The 10,819-nt window shown below is 41.2% G+C and overlaps 1 protein-coding gene across 1 annotated transcript in view; it reads right to left on the bottom strand.

The window, feature by feature from the left end:
- Positions 1-3,811: 3,811 nt before the first annotated feature.
- LOC138965218 (probable cytochrome P450 CYP44) overlaps positions 3,812-10,819 on the bottom strand; it is a 15,764-nt gene continuing 8,756 nt past the window's right edge. Inside the window, exons 6-8 of the mRNA XM_070337346.1 lie at positions 5,831-5,909; positions 4,981-5,140; positions 3,812-4,227 (exon numbers count right to left, since the gene is read on the bottom strand). Coding sequence (XP_070193447.1) covers positions 4,076-4,227; positions 4,981-5,140; positions 5,831-5,909 — 391 coding nt within the window. The 3' untranslated portion in view covers positions 3,812-4,075. The remainder of the gene's footprint in view (positions 4,228-4,980; positions 5,141-5,830; positions 5,910-10,819) is intronic.

Below are 10,819 nucleotides of genomic sequence, written 5' to 3'. Positions count from 1 at the left end.
CCATCACAGATACGGTCAGGCTTTTACACACAGTACAAACACCATTTCATTTAAACACTCACCAATTGAGAACATCCTAGGTGCCCTCCGTAAAGAGCGAACAATTTTCAAAGAATTTATTTTTGCGTGGTTTATCTTACCCCTGAGCCGTCGTGAACCCGTGTGATCCAGTTTTCCCTTTTCACAATGCAGTCGTCATAGTTAGTCATTTGAATGCGACTCGACGTGAGCTTATCTACAATAGCACGTTTTTTTTATGCACGAAACAACGGCTGTGGTTCACAAGAACTCTAGCGATGGCTTTTGACTGTTGAGAGGAATGGCGATTTGCACTGATAAACCGGCCGTCGTCTGCTACGACCCTTGCGTGACCCTGCTTCCGGGCTTTTCTTTTTTTAAACTTTCACAACTTCGAATTGTTCTGATCTTGTCTTGATGAAAAACGAATTCTTTTATGATTAAAGAATGTTTGTGTAACAAGCTGTCAATTTATTATTCAGATTTTAAAAGTTAGGTCTAGCGCAAAAACGAGGCGCCGTTGTTGTTAACGGAACAAGTCTACGAAAATAAATTCTTTGAAAATGTCTCACGCTCGACAGAAAGCAGCCAGGATGTTCCCGTTCGGTGAGCGTTCAAATGGAAGTATGCTTGTACTGTATTTAGACGCTCGGGGAGCTCTGTGATGGTTTACGGGAGGCTTACTGTGCCTTTAATCATCAGTACATTTCACTGTAAACCGTTTTTTAACAAATGTATACATGTATAAACTGTTCCTTTTCTAAAAGGGATTTAATATCTCAAAGAGCAGCGAGTTTCTGTACTGCAAAGAATGGCGATGTGTGTTCTGTAGATAGTGCAATGGTATTTGTGAAAATATTTCTTTCTTATTTCCGACAGACATGTTTGCGTCTGTCGTTTTACATTAAAAGGCACACTCCTTCTCATGAAAACAGTTCGGCCCACCATCTCCGATCTGGCAAATATATCAAAATTCAACACTCTAACGGCTTGCTGTGGCGAGTTAGAATTTTATAATGAATTAGTTTCATTGACACCAGATTTGTGATGTCCTTGTTATGGCGAGTAAAGATCTCTTTTGTTTTTTAACATCGTTTGCCTCAACACCACCAGTACATTTTGATTTTTATATGAATTAATTTGTAAAAATTTATTTATTAACAAATTCCCACTGAGCACAGAGACCACTGGTGGTAAGGCGTCCGCCCCGTGATCGGGAGGTCGTGGGTTCGAACCCCGGCCGGGTCATACCTAAGACTTTAAAATTGGCAATCTAGTGGCTGCTCCGCCTGGCGTCTGGCATTATGGGGTTAGTGCTAGGACTGGTTGGTCCGGTGTCAGAATAATGTGACTGGGTGAGACACGAAGCCTGTGCTGCGACTTCTGTCTTGTGTGTGGCGCACGTTATTATGTCAAAGCAGCACCGCCCTGATATGGCCCTTCGTGGTCGGCTGGGCGTTAAGCAAAACAAACAAACAAACAAACAGAGAGCACTCGGGCTATTGATTGGAGGGGTGGTCTAATTGCATGTAAAGGTCTAATTGCATGTAAAGGTCTAATTGCATGTAAAAGCCTGGCCAGATCTGAGATTGTGAGCCGACCTGTTTACACGGGAATAGTGCGCCTTTCAACATAACATTGAGAGACATGCATAAAGATTGTGAGCCGACCTGTTTACACGGGAATAGTGCGCCTTTCAACATAACATTGAGAGACATGCATAAAGATTGTGAGCCGAGCTGTTTACACGGGAATAGTGCGCCTTTCAACATAACATTGAGAGACATGCATAAAGATTGTGAGCCGAGCTGTTTACACGGGAATAGTGCGCCTTTCAACATAACATTGAGAGACATGCATAAAGATTGTGAGCCGACCTGTTTACACGGGAATAGTGCGCCTTTCAACATAACATTGAGAGACATGCATAAAGATTGTGAGCCGAGCTGTTTACACGGGAATAGTGCGCCTTTCAACATAACATTGAGAGACATGCATAAAGATTGTGAGCCGAGCTGTTTACGCGGGAATAGTGCGCCTTTCAACATAACATTGAGAGACATGCATAAAGATTGTGAGCCGAGCTGTTTACACGGGAATAGTGCGCCTTTCAACATAACATTGAGAGCCATGCATAAAGATTGTGAGCCGACCTGTTTACACGGGAATAGTGCGCCTTTCAACATAACATTGAGAGACATGCATAAAGATTGTGAGCCGACCTGTTTACACGGGAATAGTGCGCCTTTCAACATAACATTGAGAGACATGCATAAAGATTGTTGAGATTTACTCGTGAAATATGCTTATTATTGCGTGGATAGTTTAAAGTTGAAAAACAAAATAATTCTGTACTCACCGATACAGAATACTTTTGGTTTTGAACTTTGTTTATCTCACCACAGTCACTTACTTTGTTATTTAGATTTTTGTGGATAGTTTAGTACCCCCCGCGGGTTAGGGGGAAGAATTTACCCGATGCTCCCCAGCATGTCGTAAGAGGCGACTAACGGATTCTGTTTCTCCTTTTACCCTTGTTAAATGTTTCTTGTATAGAATATAGTCAATGTTTGTAAAGATTTTAGTCAAGCAGTATGTAAGAAATGTTAAGTCCTTTGTACTGGAAACTTGCATTCTCCCAGTAAGGTCATACATTGTACTACGTTGCAAGCCCCTGGAGCAAATTTTTGATTAGTGCTTTTGTGAACAAGAAACAATTGACAAGTGGCTCTATCCCATCTTCCCCCTTTCCCCGTCGCGATATAACCTTCGTGGTTGGAAACGACGTTAAACACCAAATAAAGAAAAGGATAGTTTAGTTTTTATTTCCTTGTTTTCTTTCTTATCTTCTTTTCGTCCAAATTGTATTTCTGTTTTCGAGCACGAAACTGATGGATCAGATCGCCAGTTCTCCTAGTTTCTCCAAGAAGCCTATTGTTAAATCGGAAGTAAACGTTTAACCATAAAATGAACAGTAACCTCTCTGTAATAATCGTGATAAACGGCAAAGCTATCCAAGTGTGACTTAAAAGATTAACCAAAGTAATCCAGATAATAATAAAGTAATGCATAAACCAGAGTACTGCATTGAACAAATCTAATTTTTTTAATTATTTTGATTCTTACGATAGTGATAGCTATTTTACTTAATTGTGTAACAAGTACGTTCTTTGAATACACGGGGGACAGACTATCAATTATATATTTTGCAGTGTCGCCATTACTCAAATAATAAAACCGTTTGTACAGTCGAAATGTTATTGAATTTGTTTCTTTTTGGTCAAGTCAGTTCTTTTTGGACATGTCGACAAATTATTACGAAGCAATTGTCATGACAAATTAAAACATGTTTGTATTATGAATTGTGTCATTTATTCAATGTTTGTGAGAGATGTTGCACTGACTGCCTGAGTGAACGTGTTTCTTTATTTTGAAGACAATTGAACAGACAAAGCATATTAAAATACACGACGGATGACATATCCAGCTAAAACAATTATTTTCAATGAGATAAAATATTTTAAAATGAGCTTGTACATTCCAAACAGAATAGTTAAGATAAAAGGAAACTAATATTCTAAAACGATTAAGCATATTTCCAAAATAACTGTGCAAGAAAGTCGGCGTACTCTGGTTTTTAACTAATGAAAATTGACCTCTATCTCTTTCTTTCTCTCTCTCACACACACACACACACACACACACACACACACACACACACACACACACACACACACACACACACACACGTACACACGCACACACACAAACACACTACGTATACACTACACACACACACACACACAACACGCACATACACTCGCGCGTTAGGTAAGAGTAAACAATTCAAAGAACGTTTTACTGCATGATCTGAGACTATGATAAGGTCTTACTATGAAGGATACATGACGGGTTATTTTACAGTTTCTAAAACATACTGTGAAGGAAAACTAAACTTTAAACTCAGCTATATTACGCAGGACTGACAGGGCCGTTTAAGAGCAGTTGAAAAGTTCGTCAGTAATACACGTAACCTGAGCAATACAGTCCTTCAAAGTCAGCGGTCAAGCAATGTGTACTGAGAAGGGCAGTCCGGGACGTTCAAGGTCACAAATCGCAAACCCATGGGGGGATGGTGCCACTCGAGACGAAAATTCTGCAGAATGCGAGTCAACAGAATTGCCATATCCTGCTCTGCAAAACGTCGACCTGAAACACAGAAGGGTTTGTGTATGCATGAAAGATCTTTAAAAAAAAATAGTATGCAAAACCACGCATATAGTATGTCTATTACGCAATAAAAACCATCACCGCAAAGCATTGTTTGTAATGATAGGATTTGTTTGTGCTTCTAGGAATTTAAATATAACTATAAGTACAGCTGGCCACTAGTGGTAAGGCGTCCGCCCCGTGATCGGGAGGTCGTGGGTTCGAACCCCGGCCGGGTCATAGGCTACCTAAGACTTTAAAATTGGCAATCTAGTGGCTGCTCCGCCTGGTGTCTGGCATTATGGGGTTAGTGCTAGGACTGGTTGGTCCGGTGTCAGAATAATGTGACTGGGTGAGACATGAAGCCTGTGCTGCGACTTCTGTCTCGTGTGTGGCGCACGTTATATGTCAAAGCACTGATATGGCCCTTCGTGGTCGGCTGGGCGTTAAGCAAACAAACAAACAAGAGCTGGCCACGATAAAATTGTGAACAGACAAAAACGATTGAGGTTGACACAATATACAATACAAAACATACAATTGTTAAGACATGGATGCCGTCTCTGAGTCATTGCACAAAGTTAACCCCTGTCCCACCCGGCCTAGATTCGAACCTATGACCCGATTATCACAAGTATGAGTGCCCAAATGGCGGGGGAAAACAGGCAAACACGTAAAAGTCCACACGTGCTAACAGAAATAACTGGACGCAGCCGATGAACACTGACAAAAAAGACGAACACTGAATCTTACCAACACACATTCGAGGGCCGTGACTGAAAGGAATAACAATAAAAGGATGGTGTTTCTCTCCCGAACTGTCCCGCAGCCATCTCTCTGGCATGTAGGTATCTGGCTCGCTGAAGAACTCAGGTTCCCGGAACAGTACCAGGTTGTTCAGATGGAGAGAAGTCTGCAGGCAAGAGGGCAAGGGTTCAGAGGTATATACCACCTTATTAATGTTGTCCGTGTAGGCAGTGGTGTGTGTGTGTGTGTGTGTGTGTGTGTGTGTGTGTGTGTGTGTGTGTGTGTATGTGTGTGTGAGAGAGAGTGTATGTGTGTGTGTGCTTGCGTGCGTGCGTGCGTGCGTGCGTGCGTGCGTGCGTGTGTGTGTGTGTGTGTGTGTGTGTGTGTGTGTGTGTGTGTGTGTGTGTGTGTGTGTGTGTAAATACGAACAGTTACACGAATACGAATACGAATAATCTTTATTGTCATGTGTGTGTGTGTGTGTGTATGTGTGTGTGTGTGTGTGTGTGTGTGTGTGTGTGTGTGTGTGTGTGTGTGTGTGTGTGTGTGTAACTACGAACACGAATACGAATACGAATAATCTTTATTGTCATGTGTGTGTGTGTGTGTGTGTGTGTGTGTGTGTGTGTGTGTGTGTGTGTGTGTGGGTGGGTGGGTGCGCGCGCGTGCTTCGTGCGTGCGTGCGTGCGTGCGTGCGTGCGTGCGTGCTTGCGTCCGTGAGTGCGTGCGTGCGTGCGTGCGTGCGTGTGCATACGTCCATATGGAAAGCGAGTTCGTTATGAAGGAAATTTGCTTTAAGCGAGTTTGTGCTAAGCGAAGTCTATCGTTAAGCTGATTACATAGTGCATGTTCTTACCCCAGCTGGTATGTGGTAACCTCCGAGCACCATGTCTTTCTTCGCGATACGACTCACTTCGTTGGGCGTGGGCAACATTCTGAAACACAAGTGCAGGTTCAATGCGCACGTTGTCATCTGAATATGTCTAATACAGTCGCTCGACATTGCCTATGCAGTCAAATGTTTGCCCGGGACATCTGATACGTTTGTTTTTGTTAAAATAAGTCTTGTAATATGACTTGCCTGTGTTTTTAATCAACAAAGTGTTTCAATTCGTCGATACTCCACCGCCAAATCGCCAAGTTCGGTGAAAGATTACGTTGTTGTGCAGAAACAAATTCATAAGTTTGGCGTTTGTCTGAATTGAATATCTACCTGTTGGGAGAATGAAAGACACTTGTTTATTTCAATGCTAGATATTCTCTCAGGTGCCGGGAGATTGGTTCCGTATAACACTCGCTTGCTCCATTACACTTGTCTGCATTGAGAGCGCTTACTTCCCTTTGGTTATTTTGGTAATGAGCGCTTCTGGGGTGATAACGCGAGACAACTCCTGTGATCTTGCTGCGAGGTGGCGCAAGTTACCAGCCGAAAGAAAGAAGTGGCATAACATCACCAGAACCGACCATTGTCTGTTAACCGTATAAAATGCACGACTTACACACGAACTGTTACCAACGGGTAGGCTATTTGGGACCAATGCAAGGTTTTTTTCCTTTCTCGTGTGATCTTGCCGCGAGGTGGCGCCAGTTTGGCAGTTACCAGCCGAAAGAAAGAGGGGGCATAACCACACCAGAACCGCCCATTGATGGGCCTTATCTTACGGGTATGACTGTGTGGAGAAAAGCAACTACAGAAATATTTTGTCTTTTCTCCATATGCAATTTTCTTCTTCAAGTTTATAGAGTGAAGAAGAAGAGTAGAGAGCAGAATATATTATCTAAGTTAGTATTGAAACGGTGTGGAATTAAGATTCACACTCTAAAATCATATTTGTTCTTTCCCTTAGTAAATGGTTTGGAAATAGGTATGATACAGTCCTTTTCCATTGTTCTCTTGCGGTAGAATTTAATTGGCTTTGGCACGATGGCGCCGACTGAACTGACTGGATGTGAACCCTAGGTCACTTCTCCTGTCACTAACCCCCTACGCCTTTGTTTGTGCGCGAGGGCCGTCAGCGAGGGCATTGTCTTTTCTACATCCACCTCTCACCTCCCTCCTCCCCAACCCCCTTTTCCTGTTTGACCTGATTCTTTACTTCTATGTTGCTGTGCTTTTGTTAATAATACTTGTTACACACAGACGAACACACACACACACATACACACACACACACATTCTCTCTCTCTCTCTCTCTCTCTCTCTCTCTCTCTCTCTCTTTCTCTCCCCCTCTCTCTCTCTCTCTTTTCTGTAGCTTTTCTATTAATCTTTCTAGTTTTACCCATGTATTCAATATAAACATGTATTCTGTATTCATTTGTTTAGTAGAATGTAGATTGTATGCTTATCATCTACATACGAGAAGCCTGTTAAATAAACACTGTGTTTGATTGTGGTTAACTTGTAACTGCATACGGTTTTTGGTGTGACATGACTATTTTGCGAGGTAATAGTCAGAGGTTTTGCACTTTGCTCACAGTGTTGATAACCAATGTTTGGTATCAAATTATGCGTTGTAGAATTTCCATTTTATTGATGTATTTAAGAATAAGAATAAGAATAAGAATACTTTATTATCTCATAGAGAAATTCAGGGGTGGTACATAACAATAATACAAACAAGACATTGATTTTACATAAAACATATAGCACTATATAACAGGGCAGGTTATAGAAACACCTCCCACATACCTCTCTGGACATTCCTTGCATTGTTCTTACGCATTCAGACATGAACACATCCATGTCTCACTTACACATCGCACACATGGACATTCGTATACGATCAACTTACCCATTCACACATGGACATTCGACCACGCTCCACTTACACATTCTTATACGCTCCACTTACACATTCACACATGGGCATTCTTATATGCTCCACTCCCACATGGACATTCGACTACGCCCACTTTCTTTATAACGGTTCTGATGTAGTTTTCTTAGTACAGGAGTTTTTGTATATTTTCGAGGCATTTTAACTGTAGCTTCTATGGAGGCTGACAGCAGCCTCGAAACTCTCCCCCCTCCCTCCCCATTTTGTTCTGTGGTCCCAGAGCGACGTTTTCATTGGTTCCTTAGCTGTGACGTCAGGGACAGTCATGGAAGGTATATAAGCTTTTAGTTTTCGAGGTTCGGCGGGTTTAATAGCGAACCAACAAATCCTTTCCCTAATGGACACATGTCCGTGGGACAGAAACTTCATCCAGGAGGTTCGGCGGGAGTCTGAGCAACCAACCTGACTTTGTGTCTAAAAGGTACAGTCTACTTCGTTTATAACGTCGCCGGATATAACGTCACCCCGTTATATCGTCACCCAAACACCGGTCCCGGCTCAAATCCTTCTTGCCAAGACTATTTTAACCTCGGATATAACGTCACCGAATATAACGTCACCCAGTTATAACGTCACTCATCCATGTCGGTTATAACGTCATATCAATCCCCATATGCAGCCGTTTGCATGGTGAACGACTGTCAAGGCATGTTCATTTACCCTACACGTGTCACAAGTTTTGTGTGTTAACGGTATTCAAGTTTTTTCCGTTTTCCCGTTGTTAGAGGCCCCAGGAAAACTAGGTTCAAGGCATAATCTGTTTTGCTGCATGCGTTTTGTGAGTTCCTGTTCGAGGTTTTTAATCAAAAGAAAAATGTTTTATTTCATTTCGTTTTGTGAGTTCCTGTTCTATGTTTTTAGTCAGTAATAAAAAATGTTTCATTTCATTTCGCTTTGTGAGTTCCTTACTTAAGTTCCTCAGTGTTCTAGGTTTTAAATTAAAAGAAAAATGTTGCATTTCATTCGTTTTGTGAGTTCCTGTCTTGGTTTTTAATAAAACAAAAAATTAAAAAAAGTTTCATATCGAGCATACATGGTTACTCCTGCGCGAGCGCGTGCGAATGGATCTGTCTACTTCTGTCCTTCAATCACGCATATAAAAAAAACCTCGATTATTGAAATGACGGTAGGAGAAGGTCGAGAGGATGAGAACAGACTACGACGTTTGTTTGTTTTTTGGTCCGTAGAATACTGACTACAACTGCCCACGACGAGGAGGCTGAGCTTCACTTTCAACTGGGCGTTGTCGACAGGCTGAGTAGGTCGCTCAGGCTAAATTGTAAAGGTAAACACTAAGTGCAGTGAACCGACAAATTGAGAAAAGTGATACTGCACTCTTAAAGCACTATTATGACTCTACTTGGAAAGCCATGGACGTTATATCAAGTGACGTTATAATGATAATAATAATACAGTAGTAGTCTAACGAGTATAACGTCCCGCTCACTAGATGTGGTGGACATGAGACGGTGGATGGGGGAAAGGGGGTAACTATGAACCCAAAGTTGTTACTACCAGAACGATTGTGCGTAAAGGTGGGCAGCCACTTTGCTGTTGACGACGGAGAAACTTCTTCGTTAATAATAATAATATAAGTCAAATAGACAGTAATTACGTATAAGGACCCATGAAGTTCTCGTCATTTTTATATTTAGTCAAGTTTTGACTAAATATTTTAACATCGAGGGGGAATCGAAACGAGGGTCGTGGTGTATGTGCGTCTGTCTGTCTGTCTGTCTGTGTGTGTGTGTGTGTAGAGCGATTCAGAAACTACTGGACCGATCTTTATGAAATTTGACATGAGAGTTCCTGGGTATAAAATCCCCGAACGTTTTTTTCATTTTTTGGATAAATGTCTTTGATGACGTCATATCCGGCTTTTCGTGAAAGTTGAGGCGGCACTGTCACGCCCTCATTTTTCAACCAAATTGGTTGAAATTTTGGTCAAGTAATCTTCGACGAAGCCCGGACTTCGGTATTGCATTTCAGCTTGGTGGCTTAAAAATTAATTAATGACTTTGGTCATTAAAAATCTAAAAATTGTAAAAAAAAATAAAAATTTTCAAAACGCTTTAAATTTACGTTTATCTTATTCTCCATCATTTGCTGATTCCAAAAACATATAAATATGTTATATTCGGATTAAAAACAAGCTCTGAAAATTAAATATATAAAAATTATTATCAAAATTAAATTGTCCAAATCAATTTAAAAACACGTTCATCTTATTCCTTGTCGGTTCCTGATTCCAAAAACATATAGATATGATATGTTTGGATTAAAAACACGCTCAGAAAGTTAAAACAAAGAGAGGTACAGAAAAGCGTGCTATCCTTCTTAGCGCAACTACTACCCCGCTCTTCTTGTCAATTTCACTGCCTTTGCCATGAGCGGTGGACTGACGATGCTACGAGTATACGGTCTTGCTGAAAAATGGCAGCTACTTGACTAAATATTGTATTTTCGCCTTACGCGACTTGTTATTTCTTCGGACATCAAGGACAGGTCAAGATCTAGCAGAATATGAATGAACGACAGCCGTGTGTGTGTGTGTGTGTCCTTAAAGCTTATAACGTCGGACACTATAATTAAAGACTGAGATTGTCGATGGAACCAGACGGAGCTTGACACTCCAACACTAGCAATCTGTCTCAGAATCAGCATGTAGCCTACAATACTGTACGTTGATACGATTGCCGAATTCTGGGGTACATTTTGTGTATACAATTTTGTATTCATGGTCTAGCAGGTTTTGGAAATACGCAAAGAAGAGAATAGTCCACAATTCTATATATGAGGAAGTGAATTAAAGATTATTGTAATAAGTTAGTTTAAAACTTACAACAATCTTTCTTTCTTTATTTGGTGTTTAACGTCGTTTTCAACCACGAAGGTTATATCGCGACGAGGGAAAGGGGGGAGATGGGATAGGGGAAAGGGGGAGATGGGATAGAGCCACTTGTTAAGTGTTTCTTGTTCACAAAAGCACTAATCAAAAAATTGCTCTA

The sequence above is a fragment of the Littorina saxatilis genome, linkage group LG4 (assembly GCF_037325665.1).
Source record: "Littorina saxatilis isolate snail1 linkage group LG4, US_GU_Lsax_2.0, whole genome shotgun sequence".
NCBI lineage: Eukaryota > Metazoa > Mollusca > Gastropoda > Littorinimorpha > Littorinidae > Littorina > Littorina saxatilis.
Note: the sequence above shows the minus strand (reverse complement) of the source record. Positions and strands in the feature narration are given on the sequence as shown.